This window comes from Netta rufina, assembly GCF_964035555.1.
Source record: "Netta rufina genome assembly, chromosome: Z".
Taxonomy (NCBI): domain Eukaryota; kingdom Metazoa; phylum Chordata; class Aves; order Anseriformes; family Anatidae; genus Netta; species Netta rufina.
In genome coordinates this window covers 69353862-69376975 of record NC_140126.1, presented here as the reverse complement: position 1 = coordinate 69376975, position 23114 = coordinate 69353862, and the positions used below count along the sequence as shown (strand labels likewise).

General features: G+C 39.8%; 1 protein-coding gene across 1 annotated transcript in view; it reads left to right on the top strand.

Moving 5' to 3' along the window:
* Nucleotides 1-17326, top strand: part of SUSD1 (sushi domain containing 1) — a 45191-nt gene extending 27865 nt beyond the window's left edge. The window contains exons 12-16 of the mRNA XM_084304640.1: nt 4211-4304; nt 5411-5666; nt 10852-10891; nt 13709-13802; nt 16249-17326. Coding sequence (XP_084160766.1) covers nt 4211-4304; nt 5411-5666; nt 10852-10891; nt 13709-13802; nt 16249-16387 — 623 coding nt within the window. The 3' untranslated portion in view covers nt 16388-17326. The remainder of the gene's footprint in view (nt 1-4210; nt 4305-5410; nt 5667-10851; nt 10892-13708; nt 13803-16248) is intronic.
* The last annotated feature ends 5788 nt before the right edge of the window (nt 17327-23114 follow it).

Below are 23114 nucleotides of genomic sequence, written 5' to 3'. Positions count from 1 at the left end.
ACCCTTCTTTTGCAATAAATAAGATGACACAAATGGCATAATTTCAGCAGTGGTTGTTTTCAGTTATAACTTGGCCTTAAGACGGATCTTTGGTTTGACTTCCCTGAACTTGGGAAGAGTTACCATCTGGTTTTGGACTTTGTGATTTAGTTCCATTATTATTTTTAAAGCTGTATCACTAGCAGAAAATTATGAAGGGAAGCAGTAAACAGGACTATGCTGACCCCAAACAAAGCTTTTTTAATAAGAAACAAATTATCCAGCTTCATATGTTTTACACGTAGACCTACTTAGCATGGTGTACGGATGGATTTGTGCATTCATTTTTGAAATGTCTGTAGAGGACAGATCAGTGCTACAGCTTTTTTTTTTTTTTTTTTTTTTTTTTTTTTTGCTGGCATTGCATATCCAAAGGTGCAAAGGTCAGATGGCAGGAAAAGCTTTAAATATTCCTGTTACCACTACTGGAGAATGCCACAGAACTGCCCACGTTCTTCATTTTGCAGCAGTTTGCAATTTCCAAGACTAGAGAAAAAATAAATCGTAGAAACATGGCATCATTCAGGTTGGGAACGACCTCCAAGATCATCCAGCCCAACCTCTAACGTAGCACTGAAGTCCACCATTAAACCCTGATGCTAAGTTTCACATCTCCATGTTTCTCGAAGTCCTCCAGGGATGGTGACTCCGCCACTTCCCTGGGCAGCCCTTTCCAATGGCAAAAAACCCTCTCAATAAAGAAGTTTCTCCTCATATCCAACCTAAACCACCCCTGGCACAACTGGAGGCCATTTCCCCTCATTTTATCACTTGGTGCTTGGGAGAAGAGCCAGATCTCCACCTCACTACAACCTCCTTTAAGGCCATGGTACAATGAGATCTCCCCTGAGCCTCCTTTTCTCCAGGCCAAACAACCCCAGCTCCCTCAGCTGCTCCTCAGAAGACTTGTTCTCTAGAACATCTTTACGGGTAAATGTACACGCTCCATTGTGAAACACTTTCATGATGACTAATAGCAAAGTGCCCGCAGCATGCTAGCTTTTTCTGAAGAGCATGATTACGGTGTAACAGGTTTTTTTTCTCCAGCATTGAGGCCTGTGCTGTTTGCCTGTGCTTTTGCAAGGGCACTTGAGAAAGCAAGCGCACTTGTTTCCTGCAGCCTGGCTTCATGTTCAAAGGGAGACTCAGCGCATTGATTCTTAATGTAGAAAATTAGTGTGGCGATGAAATGTCCAAGCACTCGAAGCCCAGCACTGCTGTGATAAGTGCTAAGAGCGGGACTGCCTCTGGACTTATTTCTTGCCATGTTTTACTGCATCTTCCTGATGCTGCTACAGGCATTAGTCTGTTTTTTTGGTGAACAGTAAAAAGTAAACAAGCAAAACAAAAACACAACCAACCAACTACCACCACCAAAAAGCAACAAAAAAACCTTTACAAACGTTAGGTGTCAACAGCACCTGAACATGGTGGAGAATCTTGCTTTCTTCTCGCAATCCACCTGGTACAAGTATTTATCTGCTGATGGTCTTCCCCTTTTCCCTCCACCATTTCTATATGGTATTAAATCAGTAGTTCTTCCATGTGGATTTTTAACTGTGGACAGTATGATGTCTTTAGAGCAGGTATTTTTGGCAAATGCTAAATTTCTGGACGGATGTTTCTTTTTAAACATTCCTAGTGACCAAATACTGTGTACAGAGTAATTCCTTCAGAGTTTCCTTTCTGTTTACTGAAGCAAAAATGAAACACGTTCCTTTTATATATCATTATTACTTTGTATTTAGTTTGTATTGTTGCAAGCTGTTTGCTCTTCTTGCTAAAGCAGACAGTTGTCTTAATTGTGCTTGATGTTTGTATTAATTTGTGTTTCTTACCAACAACTAAAAATAGCGGAAGACACTGAGTGCTAAAACCACAGTAATTTGCAGATTTTGTTCTCTTTTGCCCCCCTTCTAGGGCTGTCAGTGGTAGATGTCTGTTTGTTTTCATATACTGCATTTTTCCCGTCGTTTGGGAACATATAATTGTCATGAACTGAGCCAGCAGTGGTTTTGCTGCCTGTTCCCCTTTGCAATCAATGCTCGCCTGAAAAAAAAAAAGCAAAACCATTGCATGCACTGAACTTTCTACCCGGCATTAAAGAAGAAATTCCCAGTGAAGCTCCTGCAAAGCACTCAGGCTTTGCAGATCTTATTCTCATCTCAATCCTAATCACTCATAACTGCCTTCTTTATGGGCAGTTTACCCATAGCCTGGTTTTGAAGAGGACCTGATAAAGGGAACTGCCAGAGCAAGTAGTTTAGCTAGGTAAATTAGCCAAAGGGTAGCTTTGTCAGGAGGGTCTCCTGATGATGATTGCTACCAAGGGCAAGGTAGGGTTTTCCTTCATAGGGATGTATGTCTGGCCTGCTGTGTTTATTTTGAGCATGTTAATCTTACGTTGTTCCTTTCCCATCGTGGTGCTATCTATTTAAAGCAGAGATCATGTAGGCTCTCGTATTTCTTTTCCAAAGGTGTGAGACAAGTTTCTGGTTCCATCTTGTAAGACAGTTTCTTCATTATTTCTACAGTACCAGTCATCCTCTGCGCTGGTTCGGTTTAGTTATGTTGGACTGACTGGAACTGCAGACTGCTGTGAAATTACCACACTTGAATCCTGTGCTGGTATTATTCTACTGTTACAGAAGTCTATTTTTTAAGCTGCAGTTTCTTTTTTTTTTCTTTTTCTTTTTCTTTTCTGTTACCACTCTGGTGACCTGGTGACTAACAGTCATTCTAAGGTAGTTTTCCTGCTACCCAAGCAAACTTTGAAAATACAACCAAAAGAATCACGTTCGTAGCCCCATGTGTATCTGCCTTTCACGTTATGCTGTTGAATTGCATCCCTTTTCTTCAGAATAACAGCTCCCAAGTTCATTCAGTTCCTCCTGTGTAACATCCCCACACTGCTTTGGTCTTACACTGTCTAGCACTGTTTGAGCAGCATGCTCATCTCTACACACCCAGATTTTGCACCATGGTTGTTAGCAAAATGATAGTCTTGGTACTCACTGCATTTAGTCTTGGAGGAACTGTCGTGACCTTTCTGCACACCAGGACTTCTGCCCTCAACGTTTTATCTTTTTCTAGCTCCCCGTTTACCAGTTCTTCTGTGAAAAATGTACAGTTTTTCTGCCAACACTCATTGTTTCCATCTGTACTGATGATTTTCTGTATGTCAAAATGTAGGTACACCTGCTGCTATTCCAGCTGTTTGAAAAGTCCGCAAGGATTTGCCTGATGTGCCTTAACTTTGACAAATGTGCCTTGATTTTCTTGTTTGTCTCTGTGACGTTGATTATTCTTTCAAACGGCACTCTGAAGCCTTGGTTTTCCTGCAAACAAGCACTGCATTTGTTACTCAAAGTCATGTAAACAGCTTGATAGGCCAGTTTTCAAACAGCCTAACCATACCTGTAAACATCCATGCTAGCTCTTTTGTTTTTCTGGGGTAGATAGTATCCAAACTTCACACTTTACCCCCTCCCCCCTCAGTTGCACACAGTGAAGCTCTTTTCATTTTTGCTTCTAGGCTGATAGTGGTAATTTCCATTACCATAGCGCTGGTCTCTGTCAGCCTGCAGCTGTCATTGTTGCCATTAAAACTGGCAGCAGAAAGTGTTTGTTCAGTTTTGGCCTTGATGCAAGTTCCCACTAGAACAAATTAGAGCACGGTACCCATATCGAAATCCAATTTAAGGGGCTGGGTATCGCTAGCTGATTGTGTGCAGTAACTACAGAACTTGCCTTCTTGAAAGTACTTCTGGCTCTCATGGATTCCCCTTTATTCATGCTGACTGATTCCTCCTAGTGGGCTGTGTGCCCAAAGATCTATGTTTTAGTTCTCCTTGACCACTTCAGTTAGTCTAATGAATAATACTGCTTCTTCCTACAGATCTTTCCTCTTCTTTGCAGTCTGTCCTTATTCTTTGCATCTCTGTTCTTCCCAAGTGGCACGTGTAATTCAATGCAGGCGTTTGCGTTAGGCTTGTTGCTGTTTCATTGTGCTCATATTTGCCCAGTGTTTTTCTTGACCAGGCAGGCTGTAGCCATTGGGGTTTGAAGTTTGGTTAATGGAGGAAGTCTGGGGGAAGAAGTAACTGGGAACCCTCATGCCTGCAATATTTCTAAAACCTCTCTGAAGTGCTGGTATTTGTTTACTTTTTAGATCCCCCATTCCCAGATGTAGAATTTGTTGCAGCAAAAGGTTCTGCACCCTTGCTCAGACTCCGGAAAGCAGAAGATCGAAATGGGCCCATCAGGTTTGTCTATGAGCACTCACTAATTACCCTTTTAAGAAACATTCTGCAGGTTTATGTTACTTGCATATTGGAAATTTTTGTTTGGATTAGATTTTTTTGTTGTTGTTAGTAATGGGAGAAAAGTTAAGCTGTAACTCCCAGTTTTGCCTCCCTTAGCAGAATATTTGGCCAAAGACTTCGTACTTTCTGGACCAAAATTCTGTTTTTGATAATTCTGAGTTTTCAATGTTTTTTTCTTTTCTTTTTTTTTTTTTCTTTTTTTCCCTTTATCCACAGTTAAGTCACACTACATTTTTATTGATGCATCCAAGAGCAATACAACCCCTGTAATTTTTGTTTTCCAATGAAGTCATGCAGCCAGAATTTTTTTTCTATGACACAGAGGCAATTTAGAACAGTCTGTATTTATGCGTATGCTGAAGTAGTATTTTCACATTAGAGTATTACTACAAAAATATATTTCTAGAGAAAAAGGCTTTATATCTTGCTAAGTGCTGTTTGTGAAAGAAAGAGAAGGTAATTGTAGCTCAAAAATATATATATTTTCTGTAAAGCAGAAAACATTTGAAAGCTGATAATATATCGGGAAATGACTAAGTGTAACAGCTGTAACAATGACTCTTCCTACTTTTGAATACGGTAAACAAAACATTATTTTGAGAGGTTTGGAGACAGATGTAATTAATTCTGTACAAATGGTATCTGTCCTCTCCTTTAAACAACAACAAAAAAAATTACTTCTCAGAAATTAGGCATTGTTTTTAGAGGCCAGCAATGTCTTCTGTTTCACAGATGAGCTTAGGTGTAAGCTGAGAGAAGCAAAAGGCAGCCTGCAATAATTCGGTTTGCTCTTCTGAGTATGAATGGACGTGTTCATTTGCATGTGACAAGGATTTAAATTGTGCATGCATTGATTTCAAAATGCAAGGGAACACATGCAGAGAAATATTTCAGTACAAGAAGAGTTTGTATTGGACATTGATAAAAAGCAGTTAAGAGGCTATATGCAGAAGAAATAATATGAAAACAATGAATATCTGTTATTTATAATATTGAACTGAGGGCTAATGTTTACTTTTTTTGTTTGTTTGTTTGTTTCACTCTAGTCTTTATCAAGTGATTGTGCTTCCTCTGGGTTTGCAAAGTACTTTTATTTGTGAGTCCTTTGCTGCTGCAACTTTCTTTAGCAACACCACGGACACTAAGGGATACGTAGCAGCTGAATTTCAGGCAAAGGATGTTGCTGATAACATGCCAGTTGCTCTTGGAGACAGACATTACTACGGAAAGTTTTATAATGCTCCTTTAAAGCTGGGAAACGAGTACTGTGTTTTTTTGAGAATAATAAGCGAGTGGAATAAGGTAATGGATGTTCTAAAACCTTTTCTTTATACCAGTTGAATGAAGTGTTGCTGGGAGGAAAAAAAAAAAAAGGAAAATATTAGCGTTGTGTTAAAAGGCAAACAACAGAAAGAGCTAAATATGAAGGGCCATCTCTTCCCTGCACAATTGAGGTTGTCTGTTGGGCCAGAACTTGGTGTGAGAATCTGAAAGTCTCTCCTGAGCAATGAAAAATTCTCTCAGTTTTGAATTGTAACTTATATTCCAGTTCTCCAAGTGATAAGGGAAAAGTGTATTTTGTCATGTGTGTTACCTTCTGAACAACAGAAAATGTCAACTCCATCTCCCTTGAGGAAACCTTGTTGGAAAAAAAGCATGCTACTAGCTTTTTTTTTTTTTTTTTTTAACATTTTAAGGTAAATATGTATTTTATTTAGAAACAAAACATTTCTTAACTATAGGTTTCTCTCAGCTGTTCAGTGTCTCGCCTCCCACAATGTCATTATGGCACTAGTTTTCCAGTCATTACCCATCTCAGTGGTCAAGAGGCTGTCAATCTTACGGTCTCAGAAGTAGGTAGTTTTTCTCACACGCGCTGTAATTTTGACATGCGTACAGTTCCTGAATGTCAAATGTATAAACAAAATAAACCATCGCCTACTAAACAAAAAACACCCAAAACACCTAAAAGCTGTCTCAGCCTGCTGTCCGTAACACGAAAATAGAGTTCTGGGGCCTTGTGTATGCAGCACGAAGCAAGGAAAGAGGCACAAACTCATCTGTGAGTCACTTGTAAATAATTCTGGGAATTTCTGGAAGCCTACACCCAAATCAGAGTAAGTGAATACAGCTTCTGGTAAAAAATGTAGCTGTTTCAGTCCAAACTGAGTGAAATAAAGCAAGTACATGTAAGAGCTGTTGCTGATACTTATTAACCAGTGCAAAGCATGTTTTTTTTTTTTGCAATCTACCTTAATAATATCCCAGGAAGTTTTATAGCACAGACAACTTGGTTGCTGATCCTGATACAAGTCTGTTACTTGTCATAAATTTTTAATTAATTGTGTGAGGCGGTAAGTAGAGAAATGACATCTAAAGACATTTGGTTCATAGGAAATAAGCCCAAAATATTCCAGACTTTGGATGTCAGACTGTATTTTTTAGAAGAACTTACTCTGTGGAACAGGATTGTTATTGACTGAAGTATATAAAAGTTTAGCCTGTCTAAGCTCTCCTAAATAAGTCTGAACTCAGTTTATACATGGTAGGGTTTTCGTATTGGTTTCCCTAGCTATTTCCCTTTGATGTTTTCTGTTACTGGGGAATATTACCTATTATTATTTGTGTTTGAAGCTTTTTCTGCACATGACAGTGCAGATTGCTTAAGCAGCTCTGCAAGCTGTTTGTTGAACTGCTTCTAAGTTGTTCTTATTTTCTTTGATACAGAATATTTCCTGTGTTTTTTCATCTTCAGCATTGCCAGACATATTTTCTAGGCCACCCTTTTAATGGAATATTAATACTTTTATTTGTAGAACTCACTCTTGGCTTCCTTTGATTCCACATTCACACACACACATTGTGTTCCGTGTAATGAAAGGAAGCCATTAGCTCCCTACACACTTTCCTGTATGTCTTTTCTTACTAAATAGAGTACATAAAGTTACAACAGTTACAAATCATCACTGGGATTGAAAAGACCAGACAACTTTGGTTCCCGTCCCTTCTTCTTTGAAATGGAACTTTTTGTTGTGAATGAATCAAAAGTATTGGTTTGTCTTCAATTCTTACACCACCATATTTTGCACAACTGTTGGCATTAGAGAAGTTCCAAGAATTCAGAATTCTAAACTGAAGACTTTTGGGTGCTGAGAATTCCTTACAGTCTAATTACTAAAGTGATTTAATTTGGACTCTAAAATTACATATTTAAAAATCTTTATAAAATCCGATCTTTAATTGGCCCTCAGTTATTATCGCATCTGAAATCAGGGCACTTCTTTACTGTGAGGTGACAGAGCACTGAGAGAGGCTGTGGAGTCTCCTTCTCTGGAGATATTCAACACCCACCTGGATGCTGTCCTGCACAACGTGCTGCAGGTGATCCTGCTCAGCAGGGGGGTTGGACTGGGTGATCTTCAGAGGTCCCTTCCAACCCAGCCATTCTGCAATTCTATGCCTACATTTCTGCTTGAATACAGCCAAAGTGCCTTCTGGCTCCAGGTCCCTTCACGATGAGAACAGTATATTTTTTTATCATACGTGCTACAAAATCATGGCTAGGTTGTGATTTTTTTATCGCCATTATTCATCCATATACCCAATATATCTTCTTTGTAATAGAGTTGGGAAAATCAGTTCAGATAAAATCTTGTGGACACGATAAAGACAAGTAAGCTATTTTGTCATATTGAGTTCACTTTCATTTATCGTTTTCTCGTATTTGGAGGCCCTGAGAAAGCTGTCTGCTGTGTGGTTTTTACTTTCTGTTTATTTTTCAAGGTGGAGGACTAGAAATGCATATTTCAGTTGTGCAAGACATTCAGATGTGTTAAAAGACCAATCATATTTGATGAGATCATTGGGAATGTAAAAGGAAATCAGTTAGGAAGTCAGAGATAATAGAAATTACCATTTTTCATATTGGTGAATTTGGCAATAGGAATATAGGAATGATGGAGACAAGGGGATGATTTGAGAATAAACAAGAAAAAACACTACTGAAGTGGAACAAATTCTCCACCCTTGGAAGTGTTGTTCTCTGTAAAGGATGTTTCTAATTAAATAGCTCAGCCCCATGTGGTACCTATTTTTGTCTCCATTGATTACTTTATGGATTCCATGCTGTGCAAAGAGCCAAGTCTGAAAGTGGAGGGCCAGAACTAAAAAGGTGCTTCGAGGTTAAAATTATCTGAGATTAATTTCTTCATGCAGTATTTTCAATAAAAATCTGAGGGATTTTTTTTTAATTAATCAAAAATGGCCTCTGCTGGCAGAAAAGTTTGTTAATACTAGCCCAATAAGATATAAGCCAAGAAAAGTGTATGTGTGCAAGATGTTTTCTCTTTTCTCCAGAAGTCTTTTTAAGTATCCATCTCTGAAAGGAGATTCTATCCCCAGTTAAACAAGTTTCAGTGTAGAAAGCTGAATACCAAGGTTGAAATCTGGACTTTGAGATCCGTGGATGCTTGAGTATTTGCAGGAGTAATTTGACTAATAATTTTCTGGAAGGGTGTTGAGGTTTACTGTTGTGACCAGCTGCTAATTCATCAAAGAAGGGGATTGTAATTTGATTTAGTGTGAAGTGTAGATCACTGAACTTCACTGCAGGTGTGGTGGTTTTACTCGGGTGGGTGGCCGAGCTCCACCACAACTGCTCTCTCACTGCCCCTCCTCAAAGAGAAACGGGGAGAAATACCAAGAAAAGGGCTCAAGGGTTGAGATAAGGACGAACTGAGCCTGCGGGGGCTGCCCACAGGCAGCAGCTCTTCAGGACCTGCTCCCACACGGCTCCGTCCCACGGGGTCCATCCATCCCCCAGGAGCAAACTGCTCCAGCACGGGTCCCCCATGGGTGGGTGGCAGCTCCCCCCAGACCCCCTGCTCCTGCGTGGGCTCCTCTCCAGGGGCTGCAGCGTGGAGATCTGCTCCATGTGGGACCCATGGGCTGCAGGGGGACAGCCTGCTCCACCAGGGGCCTCTCCTTACACAGGCCACAGGGGAACTGCTGCTGCCTGCCTGGAGCACCTCCTGCCCTCCTGCTGCACTCACCTGGGGGCTGCAGGGCTGTTCCTCACTCCTCTCACTCTCCCAGCTGCTGTGTGGCGCAGCGTTTTTTTTCCCAGTCTTAAATCTGCTCTCACAAAGGCACAAAACAACATCACTTACTGGCTCGGCTCTGGTCAGCAGTGGGGCCCTTTTCTAACATGGGGCAGCTTCTAGATCCTTCTCACAGAAGCCATCCCTATGGCCCCCTGCTACCAAAACCTTGCCACATAAACCCGCTACAGCAGGGATTCATGGCAGCTCTCTAACTTCTCTCACAGGCAGGAGGGCACTGATTTCCTGCAAAACAGAGTATGTGGCAGGGGCAGCTATCTCAATTTGATGGCACTTACATGAATGTTTGCCAGAATCTGGCATTTGGTTGAGTTTTTAAATCCACCCCTTAATATTTATTCTGACTTTCCTAATAGGATTTCTTTTGATAGCGTTCTGTCATTTTAAATGACCAGAAAATTCTATATAAAAAGTATTTTAAGAAGCACTGAAATTCCACACTTCTTCATGCCAACACACAAAAGGAAGATAATGCATACAAATGCACCTTTGTCCTTCTATGCAAATGCTTCAAAACGTAGCCTTCGATTTCATAGGAACATGTCATTATCCAGAGAAACATAATATGTATTTTGCTAAAACACACAAAAAAATGTGTGTATGTATTTTAAGAAGGTCTGTGAAAATCATTTAGCTGGAAAATATGTGCAGAAACCCTACAAAAACAGACTTCGCAGTGATGATAAAATGGATAGTAGATACTAGAACAGAGGTGGCACTTGGGAGTCTTCTTGTGTAAGTATGAGTGTGAAGTGCAGGGGGAAAAAGCTATACAGGGAGCAAAACTTAGAGGAAAAAGCAAACTTGTTAAAGAGTTGCAAAAGAAGACCCTTAATAAACATCTATTCAACTATTGTAAACATTAGCCAATGTAAGTATTGTATAAAAATACTTTAAAATTACCGAGCAAGTTGTCATACTGTGGATATGGGGGAAGGGGGAGTGATGTAGTATTTGAAAACCATGTCAGTAAGTATTTCAATGTATATGTGCTACATGGGGATCGAGTTAACACAGCACATTCAGCCTTATCTTGGCATTTCATAAATTCTGAATTCGTATCTAAGCAGCTTCAAAGATCCTTTGATGACGTTTACCTGCATAGGTTGTAGAAAGAGAGGAAGAATGATGATCTGAAAAATTAGAGCTGGGCTTTCATCGAAGCTGTATCTCTAATCTTATCTTTATAGCTTATAAAATTTATAGGCAACATAGAGGCTGCTACCAAGGGGGAAAAAAAAAAAAAAAAAAAAAGTTCATAAAAGTAATAAAATTCAGTATGTAGTGGATGACTGCTCTTGCGGAGTGTGTAAGTGCTAATAAATTTCTCTCATGAGAAAGAGTAATTTTCATGCTTTCATTTTCAGGTGAGAACGCAGTCCTGTGCTGTATGGGCACAAATTAAAAGTAAGTCAAGTTTTCCTTTAGTGAAAAAATAGAAGGTATTATGGCTTTGCTTGGCAGTGTAAACAAATAATTGCCGTGGCTGTTCTTTCATTCTCCAGTAATAATTGGATGACTTTGAGGATGGGAGAGGTTAGAGGCAAAAAAATTACTTTTCACTTTGTTATCTGGATTATGATGTTCTGAAATGGATTCTCTGCTTGTTTTACAATATTACACTTTCTTTGCATCCCATCTAAACCTTACAGCAACATTTGTGCACAAAGGACTTGAAGAATAGAAATGAAATCTGAAAAACTAGTTTTAAGATAGTTCTACATAGGCTTTGAGATTATTATTATTTTTTTAAATATCTTCTGTCTATCGAGAAATGCATTGTTAATTCCACCTTGGTAGTCCTTGGAGGATTAAGTCCTTTTGTGAATTTAGGAAAACAAAAGACATGATGCAGAATTGAAAAATATGGATAATTTTTGTTCTTGTAAGTACAATTTCAGAAGGTATAGTGGCAAAACTTAAAAAGCCAGTGGGAGAGTGTAGCTTTCTCCTTGTTTTTCTTTTCTACTGTAAAATGTTTCAGAGAAAGAGTTTACCTCAGAGGAGAGTTTGGAATCAGCTCTAAATCAAGTTTTTCTCCTTTCCACCATGGTAGAAAGTACTTTATTAATTTTGTCATGTTTCAGCAAAAGCAAGCACTTGCCTCTTCCGACCAAAAAAAGACACTCCTATAAACTCTTCAATTCTGCTTCTGAGTTGAAAGATTCATGAACTGGTGTTTGGAAATTCAGTGGCACTGGAGAGTGAGATAGTGCCTTAGAATGATGAGGTGCTTGTGTTGCATTTGCCCCACTGTTCATCAAAAACCACATCTGACTCTTATTACTAGTCTCCCACTGACAAGTGTTTATTTATTTCTAATTTTTTTTTTTGTGGTTTACTCTCAGAGTGGTTCATTTACCACCACACGTAGAATGTCACTTAGGCAGTTGTGGTTATGAGATACTCTGATAAGCTCAAAGATTCAATAGGCTTGATGGCTCTGTTGCTGGTCCAAAAAGGCAAGAGCTGTAAAGTAACTCTGAAAAGGCAAAAGAATTGTCCTCTCTGAACTTGTTTTTTGTCAGCTTCTGGAGCATTGTCAGAGATGGTCTTACGTGTAGGTGGCTTTTATTTTGGGAAAAAGAATGGGCAATGGCATGTGGGAGTAGGATAGGCCTTTGGTTTTCTGTTGTAAATGCATTTTCCTCTGTATTGTACAGGCTTCCAGCCAAGCAGTGTCCTTGGCCTAATGTACTTCTGCAGTTGGAGAAGCTGAGAGTATTTTTGGCTTACTGAAAACTTTAAGGAGTTATACTTAACTCAACCTGTGTGAAGGGCAGATCTGTAAATTAAATGTAAACTAAATTGAAAGATTTCAACTCCCACATAGACAAAGGTATACATCATTGGATAAATCATTGTCATAAAAAGTGGTAGAAAGCTATTGCAAGCGTGCTTACTTCTGTTACAAATAGTTGTCTGAGTAAAGTAGATTTTGAGTTTTTTTTTCACAAAATAGACTACAATGTGTAGGGAAAGCAAGTCTTTCGTTTTTATGGAGGGTCAACATCTGTTCTGTGTAACTAACATATGGAAACTAGCATTATAGTGATGTAAGGACAGGTGTAACTTGTACCAAAACCGAACGTGCTTGTAGGTAGAACAGATTTCCCTCGTAGGGTCTCTGTCTGAAATTATTTTCCCAGACTTCAACCAGCAGGTGAGAGTTGCCACTCAGATACAAGTCATGTTTTATTGAGGAGACATGAGCAAAGATGGTTAACTGATCGAGTGCATCTTATGGATTTGTATGATTATTTGTGCTTCAGATGAGTTCTTGAGGGTGTTTGGGGTCAATGCCCAGCCAGCTTTGTGTTGGTACATTCAGATGAGCTAAAGTAAGGTTTCCACTTAGGTAACAGAAATTGCTTTTCTGATGTTTGGGCAGTCAGGTTCTCATTGTAGACATATACTGCAATTTCACTGAGTGTTGTTTCTGCAAGAATTTAACTTCTTGGTGAGACCTTAAATACTTGTGCTTGCAAGATTTTAACAGCAAGTAGGATTGTGGAATATTGCAGGAACAAAATCCATTATCCCAGATATATGTGGGAAATTGAGAAGGAAATGGGTGACCCTTGACTAATACTGAAAATGGGAAGGAGGTAGCTGGAAAGGATTGAATTTTCTTTTCTCAAGGAACCTTTGCAGATAGTTCTTAGTAATTCTGGTTTCAGTTGTGAATCACTACAAGCCTTCTGTTCTGTCCTTCAGTGGTTTGTGGTAAGATAGGCTTGGATAAGGCTATCATTGCCAGGTTTATTTCTGTTTTGTTTTGTTTTGTTTTGTTTTTTCACTTGGGAAGAAAAACGAATGGGGAAGGGAAATCCACGCCCAGATTACAAAAACTTTGAAAGAGATGCATCAAGCCATTTAATTAAGCATGAGATCTGCCTGTCACAAGAGGCTACCTTGAAGGATTTAGACTGAAATTGCCAGTGGTGAGAGGGGAAAATCTAATTAAAAAAAAAAAAAAAGTGGGAAACTGATGGATAGAGAAGTATAATCATTTTTGAGAAATACACCGTTAAATCTTGTATCCTCAGCAGTCTGGTAGCTGCTGAATAGTCAGCTCTATGGCTGCTTGGTGGCCTGGCAAGTCTAGCACAGGAGTTTTGTTGCAGTGCTCCAGCTTTGAGCAGACTCAGTAGCTCCATCGCCAGACTGAAGCTTCATTACTTGCTCTTTGTTCATTTGATCTATTTGATATTTTTCTTTCAGATTTACCACCTACTCTTCAATACATGACTGTTGTTGTATTTGGGTCACTTGCTGCTGTCTGCCTTATACTGTTCCTGTCATTCTCAGCAGCACGGTACGTATAAACTCTGGTTAAGCCTTCCTCCAGAAGGCTTACATGTTTTGCTTTTCAGATAGTCTTTCTTGCCAACCTGCTTGTTTAAAGCCTCTTGGCTGGGTTATCAGTTTTATGAAGAATTCCTTCAGTGTCCTCTTACTCTGACTTGGCTTAATTGATGCCTTTTATATCTTTGCAATCACTCAGGAAACATCTGAAAAGTATCGGACTCATAGTAAAGGAAGGATTCAGAAAGTGAAGAGCATGAGGGATTTTGTTCAGATATGTTTTGATTTAATGGTAACTAAAAGTTTTTCTGGTGTGCTACTCCAAAAGTGAAGTCATGCCAACAGAAATGTTGCTGTATATTACTTATTTAAAGAGCCAATTTCCAGTGTTCCCACCTTCCTTCAAAATGCCAAGAAAAATGGTGTTTGAGTCTTAGCTAAAGGACACGATAAACGCATTTTGGAAATCTGATTGATTTCTTTATATTTTGTGATCCTTCATGCAATGACTTTATAACTCCTCCTTTCAAAGGTAAAACAACTAGGAGCCTTTCAGCAACTGTGTATGCCTGTGTATGTGTAAACTCTCTTGCCTACAAAGCAGGTCTTTGTTGTTGCTTTAATATGTTCAAGAATATTCTTCCAATTTATGTCTCTTGCATGGTCAGAAGCCTACAGTTTGGGGAATGCATGGAATTTATGGATTTCATAGAATCATAGAAAGATTTGGGTTGGAAGGGACCTTAAAGATCATCTAATTCCAACCCTGCTGCCATGGGCAGGGACACCCTCCACTAGACTGGCGTGCTCAAACCCCAATTCAACCTGGCCTTAAAGGCTTCTGGGGTTATTATTGTCCTGGTGTCTCACCTTGCAGGTTCTGGCAGAGGGCTTATTGCAGTGTGAAGCACACCCCTCATCTGTTGTGGTCTGAAAGGCTCCTCAATTATTTCAGTTTTTGTAACAAAAATGTGACAAGTGTTTTAAAATACTTTTAAAAATCATTCTCAGTCAATTAGTATCACTGTGGGAAGGGAGCTATTTAAGATAACAGACAGTGCGAGAAGAATTGTGTGTGTATGAGTATGAACAAGTTGTGAATGAGTATAGAGAAGATTAGGTCCTGATCTTCCATTTCAGCCTTGCTTTAAAAGTAACGAGAAAAACAAAAATAATACTAAAAAAAAAAAAAGTGACATCCTTAAGGAGCTAAGTACATTTGACAGAGATTATGCTGCTGTGTTTACACACTGTGGGGGCTGGGACTTGGTAACTCATCAGGTATTTTGTAGGCCCTTGTTCCCAAGTGTAGTTAAAGTCTCAAAAGCATTTGCCTGTTTCAGAGAAGATCAGACAGAATCCTTGGCAGAAATCAAAGCTGCCACATGCACGGTGGGAGGCAGAGGATGGAAAACCCAGGTGACATTTGTGATATGAACGTTCCAGTGCTCACAAGTAGCTGCAGTGACCATAAATAACATGTACTCTTTCAGCTTTAAACAAGCATCAGCCTAACGCGTTTCTGAGTAAAAAGGTAGGTGGAACAAATATGCAAAGTCAGCCTCCTGCCCTGTCCAGCTGTAAGGCCACAGTGCTTCTGTGCACTCCTGAATGGTAGGAGAGGGAGGCAGGGGACTAGGTTGCTGTGAATGCTGTGAAACTCTGGCTCCTGTAAGAGCAGGTTAAACAAACATTTGCCAGGAATGACATGACTGCAGCTGGTCGTGCCATGGGGTCAGCTGAATGGTCTCGGATTATTTCTTGGGGTCCCTGTAAGCTTGATTTCTCTGTAGTTTCTGTCACTCAGGTTCTCTGTATTCAGGTGCTCACCAGCTTGCCATGTCAGCTGTCTCGGGAATCATGTTACTGCAGTGGGACAGGTCATGAATTCCTACTGTCATGGTTGCTGACAAGTTTTAACTGATCCTCACTGAGTTGGCCTGGCACTGAATTAACAAAGTACACAGCCTGAGTGCTCATGTCCTTAAATATTATTAACACTTTTTTCATTTAAGTAAGTGTATTAGCCCTTAGTTGTTATTACTGAGATACTTAGTCACACATTCACCTTGCTTCATTCCTTCTAATCCTTTGTTTCCTTCACTATGTGATGCCCATTCAGATGTATAAGGACAGGGACAAAATTTCAGTTCTGTGAAAATCTACATTGGGCATGAGCGTTGTCAATGCCAAAGTTAACCTAGGTCAGGCAGTCATCTGACACTATGGGGAAGCTTTCCACTTACCACATGCTAGCTGTAGTGCTCAGAATTATACCAGCAGCTGAGGTCTTCAGAGAAAACCCACCAAAACTTCAGAAAATGTGGTCTACCCCGTCAGTGTCACGAGCTCTGTGTCAGACCTGTGCTTTGGTTTTAAATGTTTATTTGCAAGGTTTTTTTGGTTGGTTGGTTTTTGTTTTGTTTTCCTAACTGGCTGTTTCTCTCTTTCTTCAGATCTTATCTGCATAGTGCAGTGCACTCCCCACCTGCTGCTTTAGCCTGCGAGGGTGTACGTTTATCTGCTACCATGGATATGACACAAGCCAGGATTGCATCGTCGTCCCTAGAGACTGAAAATGTCTCTCTTCTCTAATGTGTTATCCCTCAAAGTCAGCATAGAGAAAGTGCAGTCTCCCTACCAAAGCCAACACCTGTCAGGATGTAGCTGTAAGGCACACCTGTGCTATAGCATTGACAGTTGAAATGTGTTTGTTACTGAGTTTTTTATTGCGTCCCCTTGTTTTCTGACAGCGTGGTGTGTAAAGAAAAACCCTCCGTCACAAAGATGTGTCAGAGACGTTAGCGTGCATCTCATGTGTCGGCCACAGGCTTTAGCTATTCCCGCCACATGGATGCCTGATAGCAAGTGTCTGTATCATACCTGATGACGTGAATAATCCCCGGATCCAACTGAGACTGTCTGAGGATTAACTGCTACTTCAGATGCCTTAGGACACACAAACTGACCCATTACGAGAGAAAACACAGATCAACTTTTACCTCAGATTAAGTGCCTACTGTCTTTCCAAATGAAAACGTAGATTTCATCAGTCTCTCGTGGGTAATGCTACTTCAGTAACAAGTACAGAGTGAAGTTGTCACGTGAAATAGTGTCACCAACACATGTTCCGTAGGTATTGCAATCATTGCTCATGGCAATTAGGAATGATCGCAAATAGTGCACCAATTTATAAAACTGCAGTTGCAAAAAAAAAAAAAAAGAAAAAAGAAAAAGAAAAAGTAGCTTTAGTGTCACGTGAAACTACTTTAAATCAAGAGCTACCTGTGTTAAGTGCAGTTTTATTCATCTCTGTTTGATAATTTCAATGGAATAAAGACATAAAAATCATTATCTTCACAGATATGTAACATCTGGTTAAAGTCAGTTGATAAAGTACAGTTAACCAATTTCCTATGGCATCCTCCCAGATAATATTTCTCCCTCCTGTAAGAAAGAATCAATTGTAGAAAGAATCAATTGTCTGTGCTTACTTCCACTCCTGTTCAGAAGATGCTTTGAGGTAATACTAGAAAAAACATTCTGTTAACTGGTGAAATAAAAAGAAGTTTTGAGTTTTAGTAATTTAGTCACTTTTTTGAAGTTATGTTTTGTGTCTCACCACTTTGAATATGTGATATCCCTTTTTGGAATTCTAAATGTTTCTGATTCCTGTTGGCTTTTATTTTGAATTTTTACTTATTTCAGGCATGCAGTCTCTGGGTGGTATAATTTCTTTTTTGGTGTTCAAAGGGGATATTTTAAAGTGTAACAGCAGACTTTGTAGTTGGCAAAGCAGAGAGGAATTAACATAAAATTGCAAATAGCTAGGAATATTTTTCTGTGATCAGGGCAGTAGCAATACATGGGTATTACTTCTGTTATCCACCATTTCCACTGATTACTACATCTGCCCATCAAGTCAGTAGGTCTTCAGTAGTTGGCAGCTGAGTAAAAATGCCTTTGTCTGCATTAGTGATAAAGGGTTAAACCGATTGAGAAAGAATAACAAAACTGTTCTTGTTGGGCTACTGTCACTTAATTTTGCGGTTTCTCCCGTGGAATTCATTCTCACACGTTCTGTTCTTAATTCCCTTTCTCACTGGGTTCGATTGCCAAGGTTTGGTGTAGCTGTATAAAGTGAAGCACTTCATTATGGTTCATTTTCCTGACACTCTTGTCCAGCAGGAATTCATAAGCAGCTGTTCCTAAATTAAGAGAGACCTGAAGAGGCAGGAGACAATTTAAAAGAGACATGACACGCCATCCTCTGTGAATGAAAACTTCTTGCACACATGCTAAGACCAGCAGTTACCGTATGTTGTGTTGGACCAGGAACATGAAGTTCATCTTGTTGGTGTCTGGAAAGTTGGGGGTCTTCATGTAACTTTGGGCAAATATTCTCTAATCTCTACCTAGCTTGTCTTTTCAGGATATGAGCTTTGTCAGAGCAAGTCTTCTTTCTTAGTAAACCACCACACTTCTGCTAGCAATTACATACTGTATTTAATGATTCATTTGGACATCTCTGCACAGTAGAGTGGTGCATCATACTAACGTCCATGAGTAGACTGATAAAGGAGAGGCGATGAGGCAGGATAGCCTGCCAATGAAGTTCTCCAAAACAGCTACAGCCCTGCAAGGTTTCCTCTTTCTCTCTGCCTCCCTTGTCACTCCTGGCAGCCCTACCTCTGGCTGGGAGCCTGTCTTTGTCTGTTGTGTACTTATCTTTTTTTCCACGTACATCTGTTACAATTTAGTGTTGGAAGCATAGAGAAAAATAATTTAGCATTGCCCTCTTCAGATAATTCTTTTAAGTGTTAACATTTCTTTTGTAAGAGCCTCTGATGCGACGAAACTTTCCAATGCTTTGTAGTATATTTCAGGAAAATGCAAGTGGTTTAAACAGTGGGAAGTTAAGAAGTAGCTATAAGCAGGTTCTTAAAAGTTCCACGCACAGCTATTGCTGAAATGGACTAAAAAGACAACATGAAATTTTACTGGCCATACTTATTTTTGTCTGTTATGGAAACAGGCTTGTACAATAAAGAGACCGTGGTTTAAGAGCACTGCTAATGAAGGCCAGCCCTCTGGTATATCCATTAGGAGGAAGTATGCCATTATGCTAGAAAGGTTTTCACTGCAAGTAGGAACTTCCATGCTTCTGATCAGATAATAGCGAGTTTACAAAAATAATTCCTCTTAGAAGGTAGTCCTAAAAGATGCCACTTTTGAATGGGGCTTTTGAGTTAAAAGCATATGTCTTCAGGGGTACTTCTGTTATTCAGGTTTATAATCCTTATAATGAAATTCATGGAGAGACACAGCCGCCCTGAATTTTATATGTACCCCCCGCCAATCTATTTGCAGCACTGCCATAACAGTGCCCTTACAATTCAAGAGGCTTAAGAGACATTTCTAATGATCCTTAACTGCTGTTCCTTCTGTTAACAGTGAAATACTTGTGTTGCTTTTTGCTTTGATTCTTTGGATGTGTGTTGATTTTACTTCTGGTTTGTTAGATGTTCATGGTGCTGTATTTTGCAACTGTTTCAGATATATATGAATGTTTGCATTATCTCGGAAGTGTTTTCCTCTGCAGAGGAAGCAGGAAATTGTTAGCACTGGGTAACACACTCTGTGTAAGTTCAAGGTAAACAGGTTTTTAATCTGTTGTTATGTAATGATAAGCTAACATGCAGGTTCCTGTAAAAACACAGCATTTCTGCATGTAGTTTTGATGGTGTTTCAAAGAAAAAAACATTATTATAAGGCATGCTTCCTGCTACTTGTCACTTATGAGTCCTTCTAATCTTTCTGCTTGTATTTCTGTGTTCTGGGCAGGATAGAGGCAGTCAACAAGCCATCTGGACGTTTTTGTTTCTTTCAGTGTTGCTGGCGTCAATCAATTGCATTTTAGGAAATGGGTGTTAAATGTAGTTGCTTAAATCATCTTTGATCACTTTCGTTCCATGTAAAAATAAGTTTAGATCAGAAGAAAGCTTCCAGGACACACAGAATCACACAGAAGACCCACTTAACTGAATGTGTGGGTTAAAAAATAAAATAAATCACGATGCTAACATCTGCTCTGTGTGCCTACAGGACCAGATATGTGGGCAGGTACGCTCCTTATTTCTGCATGTGATGTCAGTTTTAACTGTTTCCAGTCACTGTTCTTGTTCCCAGGTTTTCCATTATATTGCAGAGCCATATCCAGCAGAATTCAACCAGAGTCCAGCATGAGCTGGTAGGCCCATGATCTCCAGCTTAGAAGGAATTGTTTCTGTCCAGTGATGGCATTCCTAGGAAATTGTGCAAATCTCTTCTACAGGACAGAGATGAACCTGTTGAGTTGCTTTCAAGGATGGAGTTGGTGCCTTCCTATGACATTCTGAGGACTCTGTGAAATTAGTTGGTGATCTCAGTGCTGAGCTGTAGTGGAAAGAAACAGGTGTCAGAGCATTGCAAAATCACCTCTGCAACTGCAGCTCCTGGCAAGAGTAGAAATGACTCTGTGGATGCACAGACACTTGTTCCTTTCAGCTCTGTCAGAGGGGGCAGGTCTGAGGAGGCAAAGGTTGAGGACAGTATTTGTGGCATAGCTGTTACGTAGCAATTTCCATTTTGAATTTAACAAAAATGGCAACTTTACAGTCACTGAAAGGAGAACCTGCTCTGAAGTTACGTTTTTTTCTTCTGCTCCACTCCCTGCCCTGCACTGTTTGTGTTTGTTTTTCCAGAAATGCTGCCTTTGTCCTTGGAGTCTTGCAGCTGAATGAGGAAGTGTGACTTTCCATTGGTGTTTTCCCACCTTGAGGCAGCACGGTTAGTGTTTGTCACTTGCAGCTGGTTTATGCTCCTTGGTGTCCATATTACATAATCAGCACGTGGTAAAATACTGCATATGTTATATATGTGTAATTTGTATATATGTCTATGTGGAGTTTCTTCTCTTTAATCTATTTTACTTTAGAAGTGTCTGAACGTACAGACAATTTCACAGCATAGGTGGGAACATTCAGTTTCTGTCGTGTCATCGTCCTCCCCTTCCCCCTCTCCCCACAAGTATAAAATAAATAAATTACAGGCTGGGGAGCAACAGAAAAAGGATTGTAGCAATAAAGACGGTTCACAGGAGAAGGTAATTTCCAAAGGCCCTGGTTTTCCTGAGCAGCTTTTAAGCCTGGATGGTTTAATTTAGTGATAATTCATATAAAAGTGTTTTCCACAGCCATCCTGGGACAAGTGAAAAGAAAGCTGAATGGCTGGGAGTAGCCTGATGATGATTTTTAAAGCTTATGGGCACAGATCAGCTATGCCAGTACACTGAATAAAGCCTAACATAACAATGAAGCAGAGGTGGTAGAAGCCAGTTCTCAGCTTTCTGTTTTAACTGTGTAAAATGACCTACTCAGTTTGGCTCTTGGCTAATGAAGATGTTAGCAAGTTCCATTTCGGTTTGCATTCCTGTGACTTCTGACTCATTCTGGATATTTTTATTTCCACATGTACAATTGGCCAGTCCTTTCCTATAACCCAAAATATTAATTCAAGCTCACAAAAACCGAGCCAGGTCAATGCGGAATGACAAATAAGTAGCAATTATAGATACCTCCTGAGAGGCAGGAACATAGCATTTCAGCCTCATACTGGCAAACGAGTAAGATTGTTGTATGATCATGCAGCATGTTTCAGAATGATGATATAGGTGTTGTGTGGCTAAATGAAATCTGGCTTTATCCAGTTCCTTTAAATACTGCCTTGCTCCCTTTGTTCTTCAGGACCTTAATCTGCCAGATACTTCTTTTTTATTACAGAAAAATAGGCTCTAATTGGACATAATCAGATACTCTGAGGAGTTCAGCTTTCTTTCCCAGATTTTCATAAAATTCCCATGAAATTATGGAATTATCAGCATTCCCACCCAGTGTCATTTAGCATTGTTTTTTCCAAATTTAGTGCAATGATATGTGTTTACATTAGTTTAGAATCTGCTCCTAGGTTTTCACCTAAGACAGAGAGAGAGAGTCCATAGAGACAAATGCATTGTGCATTTTCATGAGGAGATTGAAAGCAGTAGCTGCAAGAATGTTTCCTAGTATGGCCACAGCAATGTACAGAGACTCGCTAACAGCACTGTTGTTTATCCATTGTTTGTCTACACAGGAGGTTAGTGTGAGTCGAGGTAGGTGGGAAATTCTAGCTGCACATTGTCTCTGCGGTGATGCCCTGTCTTGTTCAAAAACTTAATTCTATTTTTGTTTCCTTCTTAAAAGATTTTTCTCTTCGTCAGTCCAACAGCATTTGAGAATAGGTACTATTGTGAGTTAGTTTGGGATCCTGTTGGCCAGTTGTGCTTTTTTTCCTGGGAATTCTTTTTTTTTTTTTTTCATCCCACATCCCTGCCAGTAATTATCACAGCAGGGCTGATTTATATTTTTCAAACAGGCCAGACTCTTTGAACATGTATTCATACAGTGACTGGGCATTTTGCAATGAGAAGCTGTGCTGCCTTTGAGCAGGTATAACAAGCATTTGTTATACAATAGCATGGCTTGATACTAACAGTAGTTCAGGCTTTCTGCAGGTTCACTTCCAAAACAACAGGCAGTGTTAATGCATGGAAAAGGGTTGCATTTAGAGTGATAAAATACGACTTAAATGACAGTGATTTCATAATCACAGGGGTGATGAACCCAGAACAGTTGGTAGAGAGCCCATCAAGAAGCAACAATACTGCCTTAATACGAGAAATGATCCAATTTAATCCCACTTAGATGTCACTCAATTTTGCATTTATCCATAAACGTGTCCCAGCAGATGACAGTAAATCAGTATGATAGTGAAATACTTCTGCCTCTAGGCTTTTTATTTGGTACCTGGAAGTTCCCTTCCCAGATATTTTCCTCATAAGTCTGCCTTGGGTATTGAATAATCGCTTCCTGTGTTTAGTCATATCTTAAAGTGCCCTTTCTATATGAATAAAATCTTTGCAGTCAGGATATGCTTCTCCACAGGGAAAATGGCCACATAAAAATTGTTTGAATTGCTTAGTTACAGTGTGCAGAAATTGAAATTACCTTAAAAGAGACCTGATTTCACAACACCGGCCCTCTGCTCTCTGGATATCATAGAATCACTGAATATCCTGACTTGGCAGGGACCCACAACGATCACTGAGTCCAGCTCCTGGCTCCACACAGGACAACACAGAAATCTGACCCAGATGTCTGATAGTGTTGTCCAAATGCTTCCTGAACTCTGGCAGCTCGGTGCTGTGCCCACCGCCCTGGGCAGCCTGTCCCAGTGCCCGACCCCC